This window comes from Scyliorhinus canicula, chromosome 18 (genome assembly GCF_902713615.1).
Source record: "Scyliorhinus canicula chromosome 18, sScyCan1.1, whole genome shotgun sequence".
Lineage (NCBI taxonomy): Eukaryota > Metazoa > Chordata > Chondrichthyes > Carcharhiniformes > Scyliorhinidae > Scyliorhinus > Scyliorhinus canicula.
Window position 1 is genome coordinate 87,371 of NC_052163.1, and position 26,842 is coordinate 114,212.

Genomic DNA, 26,842 nt, shown 5'->3' on the forward strand with positions numbered 1-26,842 from the left:
TTTCAAATAGTACCAAGGAAAATAATTAGGTGAAAGAGACTGTAGTTAACTTTTGCCCTCTGCACATAGGTTCCTATTGCAACAGTTTTCTCCGGCTCACACCTTTAGAAATTTTCAAACAATTGAAACTTACGTGAGCCAGCCCAGATACGTACTTGTGAATAATTCAAGGTTCTAAGGCTTTTTTGCGTAAATATCTAGTCCTCATACATAATAAAGACAGGAAAAAAGTGTGAGCAGGCAAAATCTGATGAGTATAATGCGGACAAATTGGCAGGCAGCGACTAGTGGGGTACCGCAGGGATTTGTGCTAGGACCCCAACTGTTCACATTATATATTAATGATTTGGACGAAGGAACTAAATGTATTATCTCCAGGTTTGCAGATGATAAAAAGTTGGGAGGGTGAGCTGTGAGGAGGATGCAGAGATGCTTCAGCTGGATTTGGACAGGCTGAGTGAGTAGACACATGCACAGCAGATGCAGTACAATGTGGATAAATGTGAGGTTATCCACTTCGGTAGCAAAAGCAAGGCGGCAGATTATTATTTGCATAGGAGCAAATTTAGAGAGGCAACACTCAACGAGACCATGGTGTCCTCATCCAACAGTTGCTGAAAGTAAGCGTGCAGGTAAAGGAGGTAATAAAGAAGGCAAATGGTATGTTGACCGTCATAGCGAGAGGATTTAAGAATAGGAATAAGGTTGTTTTACTGCAATTGTGTAGGGCATTGGTGAGGCCACACCTGGAGTATTGTGTGCAGTTTTAGTGTCCTTAACGGAGGAGAAATGCTCTTGCTAGCTCTTGAGGGAGCGCAGTAACGGTTTATCAGATTGATTACTGGATGACGGGATTGTCACGTAAGGAGAGACTAAGTCGGTTAGGATTATATTTATTGGAGTTTAGAAGTGTAAGAGGGGATCTCATAGAAGCGTACAAAATTATAACAGTATTAGACACGGTAGATTCAGAAAGAATGTTCCCGATGGTAGGGGAGTCCAGTACTAGGGGTCATAGTTTGAGGATAAGGGGTTAGGACTGAGGCGAGGAGAAATATCTTCAGCCAGAGAATGGTGAATCTGTGGAATTTACTACCACAGAAAGTAGTTGAGGCCAAAACGTTGTCAAATTTCAAGGAGGAATTAAATATAGCTGGGGGTGGAGGGTGGGAAGAGGAGGAAGGATGGATCAGGGTATCAAACCTGATTATCAGCCATGATCATAATGAATGGCGGACAGGCTCAAAGGGCTGAATGGCCTTATCCTGCTTCTATTTTCTAAGATGTGGAGATGCCGGTGTTGGACTGGGGTGAGCACAGTAAGAAGTCTTACAACACCAGATTAAAGTCCAACATGTTTGTTTCAAACACTAGCGTTCGGAGCACTGCTCCTTCCTCAGGTTCACCTGAGCAGTGCTCCGAAAGCTAGTGCTTGAAACAAACATGTTGGATTTTGCCCTGGTTTTGTAAGACTTCTTACTGTGCTCTATTTTCTAAGAATGTTACTATATTAATACTGAAATTGTCCATTTTGGCAGGAAGAATGAAAAAGGTGCTTATCGAAACGGTGGGAGCTTGCAAAGCTTAGACTTGCAGAGGGATCTGGATGTTGTACTGCATCAATCACAAAAGGTTTGGAATACAGGTCCAGCAAAAAAAAAGTCAGACCTTCAATCCATCACCAGTAGCATTTGACCGACTGCTTCTCTGTCAGACTGTAATATCTCACCTGTCACCTGGCTTGAATTCTCTGGAGGATTTGTTTTTTTTCTTCTTGTGTTTCTTCTTCAAGTTTTTAATAGAAAGTGGGATACTTTTTTTACGTCCTTGTCCCCCACTTTGCGATGATGCGGTTGAACTTGCAGAAGAAGAAATTGAGCTAGTTTCATCGGTATCCTCAGCACCTTCGTCATCTGCATCTTGTTCTGTTAGCTGAAGTTTCAGAGTCTGGCTACTTTCCAGCAAATCTTCACCTAATACCACTGGAAACTGGCCCAAAACCTTCACGTTTCCCACTTTCACTCTTTGTTCCAACTGATTGTCAGCATTAACAGCATCGGTAGGGACTGGGCCATTGCTGAGAACAAGTTCCTTCTCTACATCCCCATTTACAGACTGGGAGCTCAGTCTTATCGTCAGTTGAGGTGTGCCCTCCCAACCTAATCTTGGTTTAGAGCCACTAAGTCCAAAAACAGTTGAGGTGACCATGACAGATCCATCACCCAAAGCAACTGTGAACTTGTCAGAGTGATCCACATCATCCAAATTATTCAAGATTTTCTTCACTATCTCCTTGTCAAAGAGGCGTTTAACCTTATGAAAGGACAGAAGGACAAGTTGCAGAAGGTTCAGTCACACATACAGCTGCCAAATATAATCACAAATTGCAGCACATTGACAAATTACTTTCTGAATAAAGCCATGAACCCGGCCCCCCACATTCCTACAATACTTCCATATAATCAATTAAAGAATCTGCTTACCTTGCTCATCTGAGGCGGTCTTAAGCAAGGTAAATTATTTTAAATGTGTAAGTGTCTTTCTAACTGACTTAGAAATTGGATGTGCAGTATTAAAAAGTAATACTTTTGAGACAGAATTACACACATTACAAAATATTTACAGCACAAAAAGCCTTAGAATCCAACCGGTCTATGCCAGTGTTCATGCTCCACAAGAACCCCCTCCTAACTCACCCTATCAACATAACCATCTAACCTTTCCTCCTCCTGTTTGTCCTGCTTTCCCTCAAAATCCAGCTATTCACCTTAACTACTCTTTGTTAAAGCCAGTTCCACATTCTCACCATTCCCTGGATGACTGACTTATTAATGGCTCCTGGTTCCAATCTCACTCTTGCCCAAATGGAAGCACCATCTCTGCACCCAAATCCCTTCATAATTTAAAAAGGTCCTCAATCAGCTCACCTTTCTCTGAGAAAGGAATCCTAGTTTGTTCAGTCTTTCATGACAAGTCTATCCACTCAGTTCTGATACCATACCAGCATATCTTTGTGCCACTTTGTCCTTTCCAAATATGAACCAGGTGGTTCGCAGTATTCCAAATGTGATCTAAGCAAATGTTCTATATAAGTTTAACATAATTTTGACTTGGAATTCTATCCCTCTAGAAAGGAACCCCAGTGTTTTCTTTGCTTTCTTTAAAATGGTCTTATTAATATGTATTGCTATATTTAGTAATTTATATATTTGTACATCCAGGTTCCTTGACCCATTTAGAGACTTTTTGAAAGGAGTACGTGGCCTCCTTATCCTTCCTACTAAATATAGCACCTCACACTTATCTATGAAGTTCATTCATCAAATAGACAAGAGTTATTATGCTCTCCTTAAAGGAGTAGTCACTCTTGATTAGTTACCTGCCTTAGGCACAGTATCTCCATACTGAAGTTACCTTTCTGACAACAGAATTCACAGCAATGATGGAATTTCCTTCTGGGCCCTCCGAAGAAATAGCTGTACATTCAGGATCTCCTGGGAGCACGTACACAGCCCGCTCTGCCAAGACCATGCGAGCATGGTCATAACAGTTCAAGCGTTTCACCCTAGAGAAAGGAAAAACACAAATGGGTACATCATCTTCGACAATCAATTTCAAAATATAAATTGAATTTGAAATAACAGGAGAGTTATTGTCCACTCATCTACAGGAACAGTCCCACAAATAAAATGGTCATGTCCCTTTCTATACTGACTTCAAAATATAACTTAATGAATCAACGTTTTCCAAAATTTCTTGATGTTTTGGTCAAATCACAAATTCCTGAAATATTTTTGATGCATTTGCCATTTGGTTTTGAGAAATATAACCCAAGGGTGCCCTGACCAATGGTGGAATAAAGTGAAGCTGTCTCTCATATCATTCAAAAGCTAAATGCTGCAAATCTGAAATGAAAACAGAAAACGTTGGAAATACTCAGGTCAGGCAGCATCTGTAGAGAGAGAGAAAGAACATTTATATTTCGGTACAATGATCCTGCATATTATCCAGTTCACCATTCGACTGACAAGAATGAAAATGTGAGGAAAATTCAGTCCTTAAATCCTTCAATCAGGACCATAGGCCAAAACATTAGACGTGCTCCAGATTCTACAAAAGTTCTTTATTGCACAAGAAAACTAAACAATTCCATAGAGAACTGAACTTCATATTGTGAGATTCATAAAAAAGGAATAGGAGTAATACATTTAACACAATCAAGCTTATTTACCCGCTACCCTACACCTCGACACCTTTAAGTAGCCAAAAATCCATCAATCTCAGTCTTAATCATACTCATTAACTGAGCATTCACAATCCCGAGGTACAGAATTTTAAAGAATTACAATGGTCATTAAGACCATCCAGCCTGTTCTATCTGCAATCTGACTACATACACTCACCTTTATCGATATCCCTTACTACTTTAGTGATCAAAAATGAAGAATAATAATAATCTTTATTCGTATCACAAGTAGGTTTACATCAACACTGCAATGAAGTTACTGTGAAAATCCTCTCGTCGCCACATTCCGGCACCTGTTCAGGTACACCGAGGGACAATTCAGAATGTCCAATTCACCTAACAGCACGTCTTTTGGGGCTTGTGGGAGGAAACCGGAGCACCCGGAGGAAACCCACGCAGACACAGGAGAACGTGCAGACTCAGCGTAGTAACCCAAGCCAGGAATTGCACCCGGGTCCCTGGTGCTGTGAAGCAACAGTGCCAACCACTGTGAGGCCGTGCTGCCCATCCAGCATCAATTACCATTTGCTCAATAAAATTCTAAACTTCTACCAAACTTTGTGCATAGAAGTGTTCACTAATTTCACACCTTAAAAAGTCTAGCTTTAATTTTTAGAATGTCCCCTAGTCTTAGAAGTGCAGAAATAGCTTTTAATCCACCCCATCTATTCTGCTTAATATATTGAAAAACTTCAATTACAACCCTCATCAATTCGTACTCTCTCCATGCCTCACGGTAGCATGGTGGTTAGCATCAATGCTTCACAGCTCCAGGGTCCCAGGTTCGATTCCCGGCTGGGTCACTGTCTGTGTGGAGTCTGCACGTCCTCCCTGTGTGTGCGTGGGTTTCCTCCGGGTGCTCCGGTTTCCTCCCACAGTCCAAAGATGTGCGGGTTAGGTGGATTGGCCATGCTAAATTGCCCGTAGTGTAAGGTTAATGGGGGGATTGTTGGGTTACGGGTATACGGGTTGCGTGGGTTTGAGTGGGGTGATCATTGCTCGGCACAACATCGAGGGCCGAAGGGCCTGTTCTGTGCTGTACTGTTCTATGTCTGTTCTATGTCTCCACATAGGTTACCCCTTGATATCACCCCTTGAAGTCCAGATATCATTCTGGTAAATCATAGAAACAGAAAAAATAGGGGGCGGCCATTTGGCTCTTCAAGCCCACTCCGCCATTCATTATGATCAACCAACTCAATAGTCTAATCCCACTTTTCCCATTTCCTTTGATCCCCTTTGCCCTAATTGCTATATCTAACGGCTTCTTGAAAACATAAAACAATTACTTCCTGTGGAAGTGAATTCACAGGCTCACTGCTCTCTGGGTGGATAAATTTCTCCTCATCCCTGTCCGAAATGGTCTATCCTGTATCCTCAGACTATGACCCCTGGTTCTGGACACACCCACCATCGGGAACATCCTTCCTGCATCTACCCTGTCCAGTCCTGTTAGAATTTTATAGGTTTCTACGAGATCTCCTCTCATTCTTCTGAACTCCAGTGAATACAATACTACTGATTCAATCTCTCCTCGTACATCAGTCCCGCCATCCCAGGAATCAGTCTGGTAAACCTGCGCTGCACTCCCTCTATAGCAAGAACATCCTTCCTCAGATATGGGCAGCACAAGTGATTAGCACTGTGGCTTCACAGCGCCAGGGTCCCAGGTCGATTCCCTGCTGGGTCACTGCCTGTGCGCAGTCTGCACGTTCTCCCAGTGTCTGCGAGTGTTTCCTCCGGGTGCTCCGGTTTCCCCCCCCACAGTCCAAAGATGTGCAGATTAGGTGGATTGGCAATTATAAATTGCCCTTAGTGACCAAAAAAGGTTAGGAGGGGGTTAGTGGGTTACCAGGATAGGGTGGGTGAGGGCTTACGTGGGTCGGTGCAGACTTGATGGGCCGAATGGCCTCCTTCTGCACTGTATGTTCTATGTTCTTGTTCTAGAAGGAGACCAAAACTGCACACAATACCCCAGGTGAGGCCTCACCAAGGCCCTGTATAATTGCAGCAAGATATCCCTGCTCCTGTACTCGAATCCTCTCGCAATGAAGGCCAGCATAACATTTGTCTTCTTTACTGCCTGCTGCACCTGCATGCTTACCTTCAGCGACTGGTGTACGAGGTCACCCAGGTCTCACTGCACGTTCCCCTATTCTAAATTATGGCCATTCAGATAATAGTTTGCCTTCTTGTTTTTGCTACCAAAGTGGGTAATCTCTCATTTATCTACATTGCATTGCACCTGCCATTCATTTGCCCACTCACTCAGCCTGTCCAAATTACACAGAAGGATCGCTGCATCCTCCTCACAGCTCACCCTCCCACACAATTAGGTGTCACCGCAAATTTGGAGATATTCTGAAAATCAATGCTGCATTCACTCTCAAGTCAATGGGCGCGATCCAATAGCCACTCTGCACTGGAAAAGCAGCTCACCGCGGCCGATAAAAGCCGGGAGGCCCCGCTTCCTGGCTCTCAACGCCTCACAAGATCCAACATGATCTCGCGGGACATCGCGATGCAAATCTGGCTCATTGTGGCCGAGATCACATTTTGACAAATCTGCATATTAGAGCAAGTCAAATCTCAATCTAATGTGCGAGATTCCGGAGATACCGGAGGCTTTGGGATTCATCCCTTTCGCCTCAGTCCTTGGGCAAGCACCGTTCACAGTGGTCCCCACAAATGGGGATGGCACTTATGGGGATCTCCCAGTGGGCCCCCAGCTACGTGCCCTTTGGGAAGGATGGTGCCCTGGCACTGCTGGTGCCACCTGGGCACCCTGGCAGTGCCAGCCTGACACTGGCCAAGTGGCATTACCAGCTGGCAAGGGCACTGCCAGGATGCCCAGGTCAAGGATCGCTTCTGGGGCCTCGGAGATAGTGTCCCAATTCTCACTACACTGGGGAGTTCCTGCGAGCAGAGTTCCCCACTGTACAAAAATTTACAAAACGGGGCTATGTGCGGCAGCCATGATCTCATTGAATGGCGGAGCAGGCTCGAGGGGCCCTATGGCCGACTCCTGCTCTTAGTTATAGATCATAGAATTTACAGTGCAGAAGGAGGCCATTCGGCCCATCGAGTCTGCACCGGCTCCTGGAAAGAGCATCCTACCCAAGGTTAACACCTCCACCCTATCCCCATAACACAGTAACCCCACCCAACACTAAGGGCAATTTTGGACACTAAGGGCAATTTATCATGTCCAATCCACCTAACGTGCACATCTTTGGACTGTGGGAGGAAACCGAAGCACCTGGAGGAAACCCACGCACACACGGGGAGGATGTGCAGACTCCGCACAGACAGTGACCCAAGCCGGAATTGAACCTGGGACCCTGGAGCTGTGAAGCAATTGTGCTATCCACAATGCTACCGTGCTGCCCTTAAAGTTCTTATGTTCTTATTGGTTGCGCATTCCCCATTCAGGCCCCTTATACAACACGTGTTATGTTGAATAGCCATGTGTTTCTCGGTACTGCGAGTGCAGAGAAACACGCAGCTAAACACGCTCACTCACCATCTTTCTTTGTTCCCATTTGGGTGAACCGTGCCCAATGTATTCTTCCTACAGTGTGATTCCCATCCCGGTACAGTATTCCAGGTGTGGTCTAACCAGGCCTTTGTAGAACTGAAATACAACTTCCACCTGTTGTATTCTAGTCATTGATGTATAAAGCTCAGCGTTCCATTAGACTTGGATTATTTTCTGCACCTGTTCATGACATTTCAGTGATGTATGTGAACTCCCAAGTCTCTCTAGATCTCCACTGCCTTTAGTTTTTGACTATTTGATTTTATCCTTTCTAGGTTCCAAAGTAGATGAGCTCACATTTGTCGACATTGAAAACCATCTGACCATTCACTTAATTAATACTTCACAATTTTCACCTACATTGTTTACAATGCCACCGATCTTGGTGACATCAACAAATTTGGATATGTGGCTTTCTATTTCATCATCAAAGTCATTAATAAACAGTGAATACATCTGGTCAATTCGAGTACCTTCCCATTATCCCTATTCTGTCTCTGCCACTTGGCCAATTTCGCACCAGGTCAACAAGTTGGCGTCAATTCTGAACTTTAACTGTAGCTAACAGCCTTTTAGAAGGGATTTCATCAAATGCTTTTTGGAACTCCATATAAACAACATTCATAGACATTCCCCTATCCACTAATTTAGCCACTTTTTAAAAAGGTTTGATTAGGTTCAAAAGGCATACCGTTACAAATCCATGCCGACTCCCTGATCAACTATAATCCTTAATTATAGTCTCCAATAATTTCCCAACAGGCGTTAGGCTAACTGGTCTACAATTCTCCTGTTTCTGCCTCTAACCTTCCTTAAACAGTAGATTGACATACTCAATTTTCCAATCAAAAGGAATGGTTCCCAAATCAAGGGAACTTTGTAAGATCGTAGTTAGGGCATCCCTTAAAATCTTGCGATGGAAACTATCTGGTCCTCGAGATTGGTCAGCCTTTAGTGCGATTACTTTCTTCTACTACTTTTATTTTGCTTATGCTAATTGGGGGAGTCCCTGTTCTTAGTTTAATATTAGTTTTCTTGGGATATCTGGTATGCTGTTCTTTTCCTCATAATATAAATATTTCTATAGTGGTTTAAAGTAATAAAACTTGCCAAGGTGCTTCACAGGGACATCATAAAGCAAAATGGGCCACAGGAGACAACATTAACCCAGATAGTCCAAAACTTAAGTCAGAAAAGTTGATTTTAAGGAGTGGCTCACAGGAAGAAAGAGAGGTAGGGAGTCAAAGAGCTTTAGGGAGGTAATGCCTGAGCTGAGGGTCCCAGGCAGCTGACAGCATGGCCACCAATGGTGGAGCCATTAAAAGCAGGAATTCTCAACAGGTCACAATTAGATGAGTGCAGTTTTCAGAGGACTAGGGAGGGGTGAATGACAGGAAGTCTCTCAAAATTCTAGTCTAGTCCCTCAAACCATGAAGGGGGTTGCTGTTTGTAGCTAGGAAACAGATTTTGAAGTAGGAACCAAAGACAATGGCTTCAGTCTTCCAAGATTTAATTGGAGGAAACCTCTGCTCATGATGATGTCATAGAGTCATAGATGTTTACAGCATGGAACCAGGCCCTTTGGCCCAGTTTATCCATGCCACCCAGTTTCTATCACTAAACTAGTCCCACTTGCTCACATTTGGCCCATATCCCTCTAAACCCACTCTGCCCATGTAACTGTCTAACTGTTTTTTAAAAGACAAAATTTTACCGGCCTCTACCACAGCCTGTTCCAGATGCTCACCACTGTGTGAGAAGAAATTTCCCCTCTGGTCTCTTTATTGCCATAAGTAGGCTTACATTAACACTGCAATGAAGTTATTGTGAAAAGCCCCTAGTGGCCATATTCCGGCGCCTGTTCGGGTACACTGAAGGAGAATTCAGAATGTCCAAATTACCTAACCGGAGCACCCAGAGGAAACCCACGCAGACAAGGGGAGAATGTGCAGACTCCGCACAGGCAGTGACCCAAGCCGAGAATCGAATCTGGGACCCTGGCACTGTGAAACCATAGTGCTAACCACTATGCTACCATGCTTAAGCTCTGATAATTTAGCAACAGTGGAAGTATTTGTTTTTAAATTATTCATTCATGGGATGTGGGCATCGCTGATTGGACGAGCATTTATTGCCCATCCCCGAGAGCATTTAAGAGTCAATCACATTGCTGTGGATCTGGAGTTACTTGTAGGCTAGGCCAGGCAAGGACGACAGATTTTCTGCCCTGAAGGACATCAGTGAACCAGATGGTTTAACGACAATTGATAATGGTTTCATGGCCACCTTTAGACTTTCAATTTTATTTTGACATCCAAAAACATCGGGTTATGTTATAACCCCAATGGAGGTCCCGGGAACGTGATCAGGACCATGTGGTTTCCCATAACCTCCTTGGAATATTAACTTCCCTTTTATTGAATTCAAATTTCCCCATCTGCAATGGTGAGATTCAAACGCGAGTCCCCAGAGCATGACTCTGGATCGCTAGATTACTGGTCCAGCCACAATACTACTACGCCACTGCCTCCCATTGTGAGATGCAGAGACAGAACTGGGTGTCATCAGCTTATACGTGAAAACTAATCTGTTGAATACGCGGTAAGTAGAAAGCATAATTACAGTAGAAATGAACTAACAAGGTTTATTACATTACAATTCCAAAACTCTTCCACTCCCTGAGGGGTCTCTTTCCTCAAGCTACACCCAGGCCGGGGCTTTTATACAAGCTGGGCTCTCCTTGTTAAGAGGAAGCCCCACCCCCTTAAAAGGGAAGTTAATATTCCATGTCATGGGAAACCACATGGTCCTCATCACAGGACCTCCATTGGGATTAATACATAACCCTATGCTATTGGATATCGAAATAAAAAAGGGGGCGAAGGATAAATTCTTGGCCAATGTACAACAGGAATTAGAATTAGACCATTTAACCCCTGAAGCCACCTCCTCATAGCTCATCAGATTGTGGACTTGGCTCCACTTTCTGCCTGCCCTCCATAACTTGATTTCCTTGTTGAACCAACTTAGCCTTATATATTCCCTGGCCCAGCCTTCCTGGATCTCAACCCACAAAGAAAAAGATTCTTATCTCACTCTTAAATGGGAGACTCCAATTTTTTAAACTATGCCCCTTAGTTCTAGCCTCCCACCATGTCAAATCCCCTCAGGATCGTGTATGTTTCAATAAGGTCACCTCTCATTCTTCTAAACTCCAATTGATATGGCCCAAACGATTCAAAACTTTCACATATAAAAACCTCTTCATCCCAGGAATCAGTCAAGTGAACCTTCGCTAAAGTGTTTCCAATACAATTATATCACTTTTAATGCAAGGAGGCGAAAACTGTGCTGCTTCTCTGAAGCAAATGAGAAAATGGGTCTTTCACTAAACATCTGGAAAGCAAAGGTCCTCTCTTCCAACCAGTTCCTACAACCGTACCTCCCCCCATCAATTAATATCAACAGCAAAATCTTGGAAAATGTGGACCATTTGCCTCTTAAGGAAGGCAAGATGTGGAGATGCCGGCGTTGGCCTGGGGTGGGCACAGTAAAAATTCTTACAACACCAGGTTAAAGTCCAACAGGTTTGTTTGGAATCACTAGTTTTCACAGCGCAGCTCATACATCGGGTGAGTCAAGGAAGGCAGACATAGGTGGCAAAATCCTTCAACGGTGGCAGCACAGTAGCACCGTGGTTAGCACTGTTGCTTCACAGCTCCAGGGTCCCAGGTTCGATCCCCGGCTTGGGCCACTGTCTGTGTGGAGTCTGCACGTTCTCCCAGTGTCTGTGTGGATTTCATCCGGGTGCTCCGCCTTCCTCCCACAGTCCAAAGATATGCAGGTTAGGTTGATTGATCATGCTAAATTGCTCTTCGTGTTTAAAAAGTTTGCTGGAGTTACTGGGTTACAGGGGTAGGGTGATGGTATGGGCTTAAGTTAGGTGCTCTTTTCAAGAGCCGGTGCAGACTCGGTGAGCCAAATGGCCTCCTTCTGCACTGTAAATTCTATGATTGTACCTCCAATGTGGCAGCCCAGCCTTCGGCCAACTGAGGAAGAGTATTTGAGGACAAGGATCTCAAATCCAAGATTAAGGATATGGTTGGTGGGCAGCTGTGATTCACACATTCCTATATGCTTAAGACACTTGGACAGCCTACAAGAGGCACCTCAAAGCACTGGAGAAGCACGAGCAGCGCCTTTAATAATGGGAGATGAGGAAATGGCTGAAGAACTGAACAGGTTTTTTGGGTCGGTCTTCACAGTGGAAGACACAAATAACATGCCAGCGACTGATAGAAATGAGGCTATGACAGGTGAGGACACCTTCCGAGAGGATTATTATCACTAAGGAGGTAGTGATGGGCAAGCTAATGGGGCTAAAGGTAGACAAGTCTCCTGTCCCTGATGGAATGCATCCCAGAGTGCTAAAAGAGATGGCTAGGGAAATTGCAGATGCACTAGTGATAATTTACCAAAATTCACTAGACTCTGGGGTGGTCCCGGTGGACTGGAAATTAGCAAACGTGACACCACTGTTAAAAAAAGTAGGCAGAGAGCGGAAAATTATAGGCCAGTGAGCTTAACTTCGGTAGTAGGGAAGATGCTGGAATCTATCATCAAGGAAGAAATAGCGAGGCATCTGGATGGAAATTGTCCCATTGGGCAGACGCAGCATGGGTTCATAAAGGGCAGGTCGTGCCTAACTAATTTAGTGGAATTTTTTGAGGACATTACCAGAGCGGTAGATAATGGGGAGCCAATGGATGTGGTATATCTGGATTTCCAGAAAGCCTTTGACAAGGTGCCACACAAAAGGTTGCTGCATAAGATAAAGATGCATGGCATTAAGGGTAAAGTAGTAGCATGGATAGAGGATTGGTTAATTAATAGAAAGCAAAGAGTGGGGATTAATGGGTGTTTCTCTGGTTGGCAATCAGTAGCTAGTGGTGTCCCTCAGGGATCCGTGTTGGGCCCACAATTGTTCACAATTTACATAGATGATTTGGAGTTGGGGACCAAGGGCAATGTGTCCAAGTTTGCAGATGACACTAAGATGAGTGGTAAAGCAAAAGTGCAAAGGATACTGGAAGTCTGCAGAGGGATTTGGATAGGTTAAGTGAATGGGCTAGGGTCTGGCAGATGGAATACAATGTTGACAAATGTGAGGTTATCCATTTTGGTAGGAATAACAACAAACAGGATTATTATTTAAACGATAAAATTATTATTTAAACGATAAAGCATGCCGCTGTGCAGGGAGACCTGGGTGTGCTAGTGCATGAGTTACAGAAAGTTGGTTTACAGGTGCAACAGGTGATTAAGAAGGCAAATGGAATTTTGTCCTTCATTGCTAGAGGGATGGAGTTTAAGGCTAGGGAGGTTATGTTGCAATTGTATAAGGTGTTAGTGAGGCCACACCTGGAGTATTGTGTTCAGTTTTGGTCTCCTTACTTGAGAAAGGATGTACTGGCACTGGAGGGTGTGCAGAGGAGATTCACTAGGTTAATCCCAGATCTGAAGGGGTTGGATTACGAGGAGAGGTTGAGTAGACTGGGACTGTACTCGTTGGAATTTAGAAGGATGAGGGGGGATCTTATAGAAACATATAAAATTATGAAGGGAATAGATAGGATAGATGCGGGCAGGTTGTTTCCACTGGCAGGTGACAGCAGAACTAGGGGACATAGCCTCAAAATAAGGGGAAGTAGATTTAGGACTGAGTTTAGGAAGAACTTCTTCACCCAAAGGGTTGTGAATCTATGGAATTCCTTGCCCAGTGAAGCAGTTGAGGCTCCTTCATTACATGTTTTTAAGGTAAAGATAGATAGTTTTTTGAAGAATAAAGGGATTAAGGGTTATGGTGTTCGGGCCGGAAAGTGGAGCTGAGTCCACAAAAGATCAGCCATGATCTCATTGAATGGTGGAACAGGCTTGAGGGGCCAGATGGCCTACTCCTGCTCCTAGTTCTTATGTTCTTTGCAAGATTCTCCAAATCCAATAGCAGGAAAGGCAGTCCAGTAGCATCCAAGCCAATATCAAGGTGATAATTGTTTTGTGGTTTGTCTTGTGGCCCAACCTAAACTGGGAAGGTTTTCCTCTACACGTGTAGCTCCGGACTGGCTCAGGTAGGTTACTTCAAAACTACTTTACTTACACTGTATGCACAATGAGAAACACATCTCTCTTGTGTAGAGATTATTCCATCTGCTGTACAGAGTCTCCAGCACACGTCACATGCTAATATCACTGTTGCACGACACACAGCACTACCTCATTACCATAACGAGTAACATATGCTACATCTCCCCTCCACCCCACATTATTGACCTATTTATATTTACACTACTTTCTCCCAAAGTCCACAGGTCACAGGTTATGCCTTTGTGGTGCCTTTGCAACTCTCCCTGCTTTTGTTGACACCATTGAGTGGATGATGGCTTGAACTGATCTATTGAGTGGGTCAGCATTGCGCAGTTGATTGATGTAGTCTTCAGGGCATCATGCGAAAGCTAACAGTAATCAAATACATATGATCTGGCAGGTTCTAATAAGATCAGAGTCTTCCTGTTTCTTCTGAATGTGCCTCACATTGTGGATGGGACAGAAACGTGGTTGTTCAATTTGTTTAAGGACTGTGCCTTCAGATCTTTGATCTAAAATTAAAAAACTTTCTGATCTGGTACTAATGGGCTAAAGTATTGACTCTGCCTGGAATTATACCAGTTCTTCTGTTTATTCCATAGGCTGTTCTCCATATCCTTCATCCTTTCATGGTCACCTGCTGTAACATTGCATTGCAGGTTCTGCTGCAAAGAAATTGGTGCCTTCAGCCTCAACACAAATGCAGCTCTTCCAGTGAATAGCTGGTTAAAAGATGCAGCTCTACTTTAGAAGGGTTGAATTCCAGTTAGTATTCTTGGTCATTAACATTTTAATGATTTTTTATCTCTTTCAGTGTCTCCAATGGCCTCTGGATGGAATGGGGAATTAGTAACAAGAGTGATCCACTGTTATCTGTAAATTTTTTGGAAGTATTCATTCACAAACTGTGGCCCATTACCCAAAACAATTTTATCCAGAAACACATGCATGGAGATGATATCCTGAATAACTCTCATTACATCTCAGCCGTTGTAGTGCGAAGTCCCAGAGGGGCTGGTTTAGCACAGGGCTAAATCACTGGCTTTGAAAGCAGACCAAGACAGGCCAGCAGCACGTTCAATTCCCGTACCAGCCTCCCCGAACACACGCCAGAATGTGGTGACTTGGGGCTTTTCACAGTAACTTCATTTGAAGCCTACTTGTGACAATAAGCGATTTTCATTTCATTTTTCATTTCCAAGCCTGGTCGCTTGTAACCACCTTGAATAATTATCCGCTGTGACAAGGTATGCTTTTCCTCAAAAGTCAAAGAAGTCTTGTCCCAATCTTTTCCAAGGCCTATCTGGGAAACTAGACTGTACAAGGGTTCAAAGTAATGACATGACGATATCTTAATTGCCTTGCCACCTGCAACATATTACAGCAGGTGACCATAAACAGTGATGTGCATAATGCTCTACATTTAACCATTTCCAAGTGACCACCATGAATTCTATGAAGAATCTCCTCCTTCATAATTTTGTGTATTATCAGACAATGGTTGAATACTAGAAGATCATCCACTATCGTTAGATGTTTCCTTTATTTATTTTTGCAGGAGCTGGTCATTCAGGCTGTATATTGACCAACTTTCTCCGCAAAACTTCATAACCTGGGTCCACTCAACATCTTTCTTCTGTGCTTTCCTGACTTCTTGTGGCTTTCACTCAGACTAGCATGTAATCTGATATGATTGATGGGAATGCTTCCAACCCAGAAACAAGCATGAAGTAACGACGTGATCAAGCATTGTTCAGAATAATGCATTAGCTGTAGTCTGCGATTTCCCTGGTTGTATATGGGTAACATATCAGTCTATGTCTGAAATATATGAGCAGAGGAATTTTGACCATCTTTGTGGAGTTCAAGAGGGTGATGAGTGGATTTATGGTCTGCCTCAATTTGGAATATAGTCCCATCACTGAGAATCTCGCTGATGCCCAGGTCACCGTCAATACTTCTTTCTCTACAGTCACGTAACATTTCTCCATTTTTGTCAATGACCTAGAAGCAAATCAGACTGGCTGTTACCATCCTTTTGGACTTGAATGAGTACAGCTCCAAGGCCAGAGGGCCTATCTATAGCCTCCACAATGAGCAATCAGAGATCATAATGCGCGGACAGCACAGTGGCGCAGAGGTTAGTGCTGCTGCCTCACGGCACCGAGGTCCCAGGTTCGATCCCGGCTCTGGGTCACTGTCCGTGTGGAGTTTGTACATTCTTCCCGTGTTTGCATGGGTTTCGCTCCCACAACCCAAAGATGTGCGGGTAAGTGAATTGGCCACGCTAAATTGCCCCTTAATTGGAAAAACTGAATTGGGTATTCTAAATTTATTTTTAAAAAGAGATCATAATGCGCTAGCAGATCGAAGAGATGAGCTTTCCTTTATTCACTGAAATGCATTGATTTGTTCAATGTCCCAGAACCACTGTCGGCTCTTTGTCGCGAAGGTTCAATAATTGAACTAAACATGGAATAAATGTGACAACCTGACTGACCATCCGCGGAACTCTGGACATTAGTAACAGACTTTGGTTGTGAAAGACATGGATCACATTAGTTTTTTGAGGGTCTACCTCTATGCCCTAATGTTGTATAATGCATTCCAAGAATTTATGAGCTTTTGCAAGTACACATTTCTCATTTAAGGTGAGGCCCGTCTCTTTTAACACTTTTGAGAACCTCTCAAACTCGTGATCAAGATCCTGTTTTGTGGCTCCATGAAAAGTATGTCACCCATTTGACAAATTTCTCCACTTTCCTTCTAGATTGTTTGATATGGTTCACTGGTATATCCTGAGATCTGATGATATCCTGAAGGGGAGGAGTGTAAAACAGAATGCAGTTCATTGCCTGGGCTCTTGGTTGCAAGGTATTTGCCCCCAGAAAATGCTACTGGCATCACGTTTGGTAAAGAGGTCACCATTGGCAAGTTTTGCCAAGCTGTAATCCACAGATCCCATCGGATGGATTTCTCTCTGGACTGTTTTGTTTAATTGCATGAGATCTACACAAAGCCTGAGCTGACCATTAGTTTGGGGACTGTTGAGAGTCCTGAACAATACCTAGTCAGCTCTATGACTGGTGATATGACACCTCTATATAACATTGTCAAGTTCCTCTAATGTTTTGCAGCAATGGATGTGGCGCTATCCTGGAAATATAGAGAAATACAGGTGTAGCACCTTGAACAAACCTAATATAGTATTCTTGTTTGAGCTTACCAAGTCGAAAAGAGCTGTGGGAGTTGCTAGCTGAATTCTGTCCCATTGTCTCTTCTGCATTTTGTAGAATATCCTGTTGCTTGCATGCATTTCTGTTCAGTAAATTGTAAGTAGAATGAATTCTTCTCCATTCCAATTAGTCAAATGATTCTTTCCCAGCACAGCTCCATTTAAGTGCTTGTGCTGCAAGTGCACTGAAGTGCTGTTAATAACCAGAGGCTGGGTTTAGCTTAGTGATACAAATCCACCACCGAATGGATATTTAAAAGCATCAGGCTGGTAGGCTGCAGAAATTATCAGCCAATTAGAAATAGGAAAGTTTAACCTTGAACAGGCATGATAGAAGGAATATCATGAAAATGTATGGTGTTATAATTGGACACAGTAAGAAGTCTTACAACACCAGGTTAAAGTCCAACAGGTTTGTTTCAAACACGAGCTTTCGGAGCACGGCTCCTTCTTCAGGTGAATGGAAAGGCTTGTTCCAGAAATGTTTATATAGACACAGTCAGAGATGCCCGGAATGCGAGCACCTGCAGGCAATCAAATCATCAAAGATGCAGAGAGAGAGGTAACTCCAGGTTATCCAGGAGTCCAACTCCTGTTGGACTTTAACCTGGTGTTGTAAGACTTCTTACTGTGCTCACCCCAGTCCAACGCCGGCATCTCCACATCATGGTTATAATTGGAGAAAGTGCAGATAATACACAGAAAAATCAAAACATCCTATCTCCCAAAGTATGAGTCGCCATGACTATAGAGAAATGTTTTTTTTAAATTAAAAATAGGGCATGATTATATCAGACTCATGTTCAAGTGTCATTTTTACTCACCAGTGATTTTGATTTGATGCCTCTTATTATCTGTCCATTATTTTAAAATTGTAAAATATATTCGCAATATTTTTAAGGATAAATTAAACGCATACAAGTTTTAAGGTTTCGATCTTCAGAATAATACACCAGCTGGAGGTAAAAACCTGGGATTGGACAGCTCAGCGACACTAGGGTGTGACACAAGGCGACACATCAACTGAAGCAATTTAAATTAACAGGAGAAAAGATACCCCACACAACAGCTTAACATCCTATCTAAAGTTTATGGGCAATTTATTTTGTTAACCAAAATGGTACAAAAGATGATGTGGAGATGCCGGCATTGGACTGGGGTGAGCACAGTAAGAAGTCTTACAACACCAGGTTAAAGTCCAACAGGTTTGTTTCAAACACGAGCTTTCGGAGCGCAGCTCCTTCCTCAGGTGAGTCACCCAAGGAAGGAGCAGTGCTCCGAAAGGGCGACAGTACAAGGTACAGTGACTGAGGGGAGCTCAGTGAATAGGCCCAGTAATAACAAAAGGAATAAAACTGGAGATGTTAAGATTCAAAACAGAGGTAAAAAAACCAACATAAGTGTACTTTACCTGAATGCTCGTAGTATTCGGAATAAAGTAAATGAGTTGATGGCACAAATCATCGTAAATGACTATGATTTAGTGGCCATTACTGAAACATGGTTAAAGGATGGTCACGACTGGGAGTTAAATATCTGAGGGTATCAAACTATTCGGAAGGACAGAGTGGATGGTAAGGGAGGTGGTGTTGCTCTGTTATTTAAGGATGACATCCGGGCAATAGTGAGGGATGACATCGTGACATCGGTGCTATGGAGGATAAGGTTGAATCCATTTGGGTGGAAATCAGGAATAGTAAGGCGAAAAAGTCACTGATAGGAGTAGTCTATCGGCCACCAAATAGTAACGATATGGTGGGGCAGGCAATAAACAAAGAAATAAGTGATGCATGTAGAAATGGTACAGCAGTTATCATGGGGGATTTTAATCTACATGTCGATTGGTTTAACCAGGTCGGTCAAGGCAACCTTGAGGAGGAGTTTATAGAATGTATCCGCGATAGTTTCCTAGAACAGTATGTAGTGGAACCTACGAGGGAACAAGCGGTCCTAGATCTTGTCCTGTGTAATGAGACAGGATTGATTAATGATCTCATAGTTAGGGATCCTCTCGGAAGGAGCGATCACAATATGGTGGAATTTAAAATACAGATGGAGGGTGAGAAAGTAAAATCAAATACTAGTGTTTTGTGTTTAAACAAAGGAGATTACAAGGGGATGAGAGAAGAACTAGCTAAGGTAGACTGGGAGCTAAGACTTTATGGTGGAACAGTTGAGGAACAGTGGAGAACCTTCCAAGCAATTTTTCACAGTGCTCAGCAAAGGTTTAAACCAACAAAAAGGAAGGACGGAAGAAAGAGGGAAAATCGACCGTGGATATCTAAGGAAATAAGGGAGAGTATCAAATTGAAGGAAAAAGCATATAAAGTGGCAAAGATTGCTGGGAGATTAGAGGACTGGGAAATCTTTAGGGGCAACAGAAAGCTACTAAAAAGCTATAAAGAAGAGGAAGATAGAGTATGAGAGTAAACTTGCTCAGAATATAAAAACAGACAGTAAATGTTTTTACAAATATATGAGACAAAAAAAGAGTGGCTAAGGTAAATATTGGTCCTTTAGAGGATGAGAAGGGAGTTTTAATAATGGGAAATGAGGAAATGGCTGAGGACCTGAACAGGTTTTTTGGGTCGGTCTTCACAGTGGAAGACACAAATAACATGCCAGCGACTGATAGAAATGAGGCTATGACAGGTGAGGACCTTGAGAGGATTGTTATCACTAAGGAGGGAGTGATGGGCAAGCTAATGGGGCTAAAGGTAGACAAGTCTCCTGTCCCTGATGGAATGCATCCCAGAGTGCTAAAAGAGATGGCTAGGGAAATTACAGATGCACTAGTGATAATTTACCAAAATTCACCAGACTCTGGGGTGGTCCCGGTGGATTGGAAATTAGCAAACGTGACGTCACTGTTTAAAAAAAGAGGTAGGCAGAAAGCAGGAAATTATAGGCCAGTGAGCTTAACTTCGGTAGTAGGGAAGATGCTGGAATCTATCATCAAGGAAGAAATTGCGAGGCATCTGGATAAAAATGTCCCATTGGGCAGACGCAGCATGGGTTCGTAAAGGGCAGGTCATGCCTAACTAATTTAGTGGAATTTTTTGAGGACATTACCAGTGCAGTAGATAACGGGGAGCCGATGGATGTGGTATATCTAGATTTCCAGAAAGCCTTTGACAAGGTGCCACACAAAAGGTTGCTGCATGGCATTAAGGGTAAAGTAGTAGAATGGATAGAGGATTGGTTAATTAATAGAAAGCAAAGAGTTGGGATAAATGGGTGTTTCTCTGGTTGGTAATCAGTAGCTAGTGGTGTCCCTCAGGGATCCGTGTTGGGCCCACAATTGTTCACAATTTACATAGATGATTTGGAGTTGGGGACCAAGGGCAATGTGTCCAAGTTTGCAGATGACACTAAGATGAGTGGTAAAGTGAAAAGTGCAGAGGATACTGGAAGTCTGCAGAGGGATTTGGATAGGTTAAGTGAATGGGCTAGGGTCTGGCAGATGGAATACAATGTTGACAAATGTGAGGTTATCCATTTTGGTAGGAATAACAGCAAACGGGATTATTATTTAAACGATAAAATATTAAAGCATGCCGCTGTTCAGAGAGACTTGAGTGTGCTAGTGCATGAGTCACAGAAGGTTGGTTTGCAAGTGCAACAGGTGATTAAGAAGGCAAATGGAATTTTGTCCTTCATTGCTAGAGGGATGGAGTTTAAGACTAGGGAGGTTATGTTGCAATTGTATACGGTGTTAGTGCGGCCACACCTGGAGTATTGTGTTCAGTTTTGGTCTCCTTACTTGAGAAAGGACGTACTGGCGCTGGAGGGTGTGCAGAGGAGATTCACTAGGTTAATCCCAGAACTGAAGGGGTTGGATTATGAGGAGAGGTTGAGTAGACTGGGACTGTACTCGTTGGAATTTAGAAGGATGAGGGGGGATCTTATAGAAACATTTAAAATTATGAAGGGAATAGATAGGATAGATGCGGGCAGGTTGTTTCCACTGGCGGGTGACAGCAGAACTAGGGGACATAGCCTCAAAATAAGGGGAAGTAGATTTAGGACTGAGTTTAGGAGGAACTTCTTCACCCAAAGGGTTGTGAATCTATGGAATTCCTTGCCCAGTGAAGCAGTTGAGGCTCCTTCATTACATGTTTTTAAGGTAAAGATAGATAGTTTTTTGAAGAATAAAGGGATAAAGGGCTATGGTGTTCGGGCCGGAAAGTGGAGCTGAGTCCACAAAAGATCAGCCATGATCTAATTGAATGGCGGAGCAGGCTCGAGGGGCCAGATGGCCTACTCCTGCTCCTAGTTCTTATGTTCTTATGAAAGCTAGTGTTTGAAACAAACCTGTTGGACTTTAACCTGGTATTGTAAGACTTCTTGCTGTACAAAAGATGAGCAATCAGTTTAGTTGGTCATGTTTCCACCCAAACACAATAAGTGAAGAAAAATCCATTATTCCCTTCAGCCTTTCAATCAAAGAGGAGATCCATCCTCCTTGAAACCACTAATCAATTTATACAAAGCCTTTGAATAAAATTCTCAAACTTTTCCGAGATGAAGGGATATTCCCATGTGCTTCAACTGGTTTTTGTTTCATTTATTCACGGGATGTGAACTTCACTGGCCAAACCAGCATTTAGTACCAATTCTTAATTGCCCTCAAGAAGGTGGTTGTGAGCCACCAGCTTAAACTGCTGCTGTACTTGTGGTGCAGATATATCCAGAGTGCTATCAGGTGGGGAGTTCCAAGATTTTGACCAAGTGACTATGAAGAAACAGCGATACAAGTCCAAGTTACAGTGGTGCAGGATTTGGAAGAGATCGAACAGGTTGTGGTATTCACATGCACCTGCTTCTTTTGTCTGCTAGTGATAAAGGTTGCAGGTTTGGAAAATGCTGTCAAAGAAGGATTTTCAAGTTGTTGCAATGCATCTTGTAGAAAGTACACACTGCAAACCACAGTTTGATGACGGAGTAAAATTCAGATACCAAATAAGCAAAGTGTATGGGCTGCTGCTTTTTCCTGGATGATGTTGAGATTATTAGAGCTGCATTCATCAAGGCAAATGAAAAGTATTTCAACACATTCCTGGCTCATGTCTAGCAAATGGGAGGCAGTGGCAGAGTGGTCTTGTCACTGGACTAGTAAACCAGAGACCAAGAGTAATGCTCTGAGGACCCAGGTTCAAATCCCACCGTTGCAGATGTGAAACTTGAATTCAATGAAAATCTGGAATTAAAAGTCTAATGATGACCATAAAACGATTGTCGTAAAAACCCATCTGGTTTACTAATGTCCTTTAGAGAAGGAATCGGCAGCACCTTGCTTGGTCTGGCCTACATGTGACTCCAAACCCACAGCAATGTGGTAGACTCTTAACAACTCCTTTATCGGCAATTAGAGATGGGCAATAAATGCTGGCACAGCCTGCGATGCCTACTTTCCTTGAATAAATTAAAATAGATGGCAGCCTGGCTTTAGAGAGTCAAAAGATGAGCTCACTGCAGAATGACCTATTCTTATAACCATAGTATTATTGGGCTGGTCCAGATAGGTTTCTGGTCAATGGTGACCTCTAGGATGTTGAGAGATTCAGTGATGGAAAGTTGTTGACCGAGGTGATTATGACTCTCCCACAGTGGAACAGCCACTGTCTGCTGCTTGCCTAGCATGAATATCACTTGCCACTTATCAGCCCAAGTCCAAATGTTGTCTCGGTCTTTCTGGAGTGGGGCACACTGACAAAAAGATCAGAGTACAAATGCACCAATCACTAAAATTTGCACCACAGGTTAGCAAAACCGTAAAGCAAACAAACATTCGGCTATATTTCCAGAGGAATAGAACTGAATGTAGGGAAGTTAGCTAAACTTACATCAAACCTTGATTAGACCACACAGAATATTGTGCGCAGTTCTGGTGCCATTTTAGAAAAGTATATAGTCACTGGAGAGGGGGCTGAAAAGATTTACAAGGTAGATATCAGAAATTCAAGGGTATACGTATTAGAAAAGGATCGGCAGGCTTGGTCTACTTTCTCCCAAAGAAGGTGGCTGAAGGGTGACCTGACAGAGGTATTTAAAGTTATGCAGAGGGCAGTAGAGCGGAGCTGCTGATTGGCTGTTGCAGGGAAAATTTGCATCAGTACATTGTGGTCACTTTATCCAGAAGGTGTACCTGAGCAAGACACGCCCCGTGTTCAATTGAAGGCAAGCATCCAGCAGAGGGCAGCAGAGCGGAGCCGCTGATTGGCTGTTGCGGGGAAAATTTGCATCGGTGCATTGCAGTCACTTTATCCAGAAGGTAGTTTTGTGGAGGAGCTATTGTCAAGTGACAGTTAAGTGACAGGTGCACGGGTCAGGGATGTCTCAGATCGGCTGCAGAACATTATGAAGGGGGAGGGTGAACAGCCAGTTGTCGTGGTTCATGTGGGCACCAATGACATAGGTAAAAAACGGGATGAGGTCCTACAACCACCAATTTCATAGAATTTACAGTGCAGAAGGAGGCCATTTGGCCCATCGAGTCTGCACTGGCTCTTGGAAAGAGCACCCTACCCAAGCCCACACCTCCACCTGTAACCCAGTAACCCCACCCAACACGAAGGGCAATTTTGGACACCAAGGGCAATTTGGCATGGCCAATCCACCTAACATGCACATCTTTGGACTGTGGGAGGAAACTGGAACACCCGGAGGAAACCCACGCACACACGGGAAGAACGTGCAGACTCCGCACAGACAGTGATCAAGTCGGAAATCAAACCTGGGACCCTGGAGCTGTGAAGCAATTGTGCTAACCACTATGCTACCGTGCTGCCCACAAGCAGAATTTAGGGAGTTAGGAGCCAAGTTTAAAAGTCTGACCTCAGGGGTAGTAATCTCAGGATTGCTACCAGTGCCACGTGGTAGTCAGAGTAGAAATGAAAGAATAGGCAGGATGAATGCGTAGCTTGAGAGATGGTGCAGGAGGGAGGGGGTTCAGATTTTTGGGACATTGGGACCGGTTCTGGGGGAGGTGGGACTACTACACATTGGACGGTCTACACCTGGGCTGGACTGGAACCAAAGTCCTTGAGGGGGGTTTTGCTAACGCTGTTGGGGAGGGTTTAAATTAATCTGGCAGGGGGATGGGAACCAAATGAGGTTAGTGGACAGTAAGGAGGTAGTAACTAAAGCCTGCAAGGAACTAGATCGTGAAGTCAGCGTGACTAAAGGAAAAGTAGGCAGGGAGCAGATGATGAACGCAAAGGGACAGGTGGTCTGAAATGCATTTGTTCTAATGTGAGAAGTGTAGCAGGTAAGGCAGATGAATTTAGGGCTTGGATTAGTACCTGGGAGCATGATGTTATTGCTTTACTGAGACTTGGTTGCGGGAAGGGCATGATTGGCAACTAAATATCCCAGGATATCGATGCTTCAGGTGGGATAGAGAGGGAAGTAAAAGGGGTGGAGGAGTTGCATTACTGGTCAGAGAGGATATCACAGCTGTGCTGAAGTAGGGCACCATGGAGGACTCGAGCAGTGAAGCGATATGGGCAAGAGCTCAGAAATAGGAAGGGTGCGGTAACAACGTTGGGGCTGTACTACAGACCTCCCAACAGCGAGCATGAGATAGAGGTACAAATAGATTATGGAAACATATAGGAGCAACAGGGTGGTGGTGATAGGAGATTTTCATTTTCCCCAACATTGACCGGGACACACTTAGTGTCAGAGGTCTACGTGGAGCAAAATTTGTAAAGAGCACCCAGGAGGGTTTGCTAGAGTAGTATGTAAATAGTCCAACTCGGGAAGGGGCCATACTGGACCTGGTGTTGGGGAATGAGCCCAGCCAGGTGGTTGAAGTTTCAGTCGGGGATTACTTTTGGAATACGGATCACAATTCTGTAAGTTTGAGAATACTCATCGACAAAGACCAGAGTGGTCCTAAAGGAAGTGTGCTAAATTGGGGGAAGGCCAACTATACCAAAATTCGGCAGGAGCTGGGGAATGTGGATTGGGAGCAGCTGTTTAAAGGTAAATTCACATTTGATATCTGGGAGGCTTTTAAAGAGAGGTTGATTAGAGTGCAGGACAGACATGTCCCTGTGAAAATGAGGGATAGAAATGGCAAGATTAGGAAACCATGGAAGACAGGTGAAATTGTGACACTAGCGAAGAGGAAAAAGGAGGCCTTCCATAAGGTCAAGGCAACTGAAGACTGATGAAGCTTTGGAAGAATATCGGGTATGTAGGACCAATCTGAAACGAGGAATCAAGAGGGCTAAAAGGGGTAATGAAACATCTTTAGCAAACAGGGTTAAGGAAAATACCAACGCCTTTTATTCATATACAAGGAACAAGAGGGTAACTAGAGAAGGGTTGGCCCACTCAAGGACAAAGGAGGAAAGTTATGCGTGGAGTCAGAGAAAATGGGTGAGCATCTTAACGAGTACTTTGCATCGGTATTCACCGAGGAGAGGGGCATGACGGATGCTGAGGTTAGGGATAGATGTTTGATTACTCCAGGTCAAGCTGGCATAAGGAGGGAGGATGCATTGGGTATTCTAAAAAGGCATTAAGGTGGACAAGTCCCCAGGTCCAGATGGGATCTATACCAGGTTACTGAGGGAAGTGAGGGGGGGAAATAGCTGGGGCCTTAAAAGATATCTTTGCAGCATCCTTGAACACGGGTGAGGTACCGGAGGACTGGAGAATTGCTAATGTTGTCCCCTAGTTTAAGAAAGGTCACATTTGGAAGAAAATGGGCTTATCAGTGATAGGCAGCATGGTTTTGTGCAGGGAAGGTCATGTCTTACCAACTTGATAATAGAATTCTTTGAGGAAGTGACAAAGTTGATTGATGAGGGAAGGGCTGTAGCAGTCATATACATGGACTTCAGTAAGGCATTTCATAAGGTTCCCCATGGTCGGCTGATGGAGAAAGTGAAGTCTCATCGCTAGATGGATAAAGAACTGGCTGGGCAACGGGAGACAGAGTAGTAGTGGAAGGGGGTTTCTCAAAATGGAGAACTGTAACCAGTGGTGTTCCACAGGGAGCCGTGCTGGGACCACTGTTGTTTGTGATATACATAAATGATCTGGAGAAAGATATAGGTGGGCTGATTAGGAAGTTTGCAGATGACACTAAGATTGGTGGAGTAGCAGATAGTGAAGGGAACCGTCAGAGAATACAGCAGAATATAGATAGATTGAGGAGTTGGGCGGAGAAATGGCAGATGGAGTTCAATCGGGGCAAATGCGAGGTGATGCATTTTGGAAGATCAAATTCAAAAGCGAATTATACGGTAAAAGAAAAAGCCCTGGGGAAAATTGAGATATGGGTGTTCAGGTCCATTGTACCCTGAAGGTGACTGTGCAGGTTGATAGAGTGGTCAAGAAGGCATACGGCATGCTTTTCTTCATCAGAAGGGGTATTGAGTACAAGAGTTGGCAGGTCATGTTACAGTTGTATAAGACTTTGGTTCGGCCACATTTGGAATACTGCGTACAGTTCTGGTCGCCACATTACCAAAAGGATGTGGATGCTTTGGAGAAGGTGCAGGGGAAGTTCACCAGGATGTTGCCTGGTATGGAGGACACTAGCTATGAAGAGAGGTTGAGTAGATTACGATTATTTTCATTAGAAAGACGGAGGTTGAGGGGTACTTCATTGAGGTCTACAAAATCATGAGAGGTATAGGCAGGGTGGATAGCAACAAGCCTT

The 26,842-nt window shown here is 43.7% G+C and overlaps 1 protein-coding gene across 1 annotated transcript in view; it reads right to left on the reverse strand.

Moving 5' to 3' along the window:
• Nucleotides 1–26,842, reverse strand: part of LOC119953524 ((E3-independent) E2 ubiquitin-conjugating enzyme UBE2O-like) — a 197,595-nt gene that overhangs the window by 55,321 nt on the left and 115,432 nt on the right. The window contains exons 9-10 of the mRNA XM_038777892.1: nucleotides 3,415–3,565; nucleotides 1,730–2,313 (exon numbers count right to left, since the gene is read on the reverse strand). Coding sequence (XP_038633820.1) covers nucleotides 1,730–2,313; nucleotides 3,415–3,565 — 735 coding nt within the window. The remainder of the gene's footprint in view (nucleotides 1–1,729; nucleotides 2,314–3,414; nucleotides 3,566–26,842) is intronic.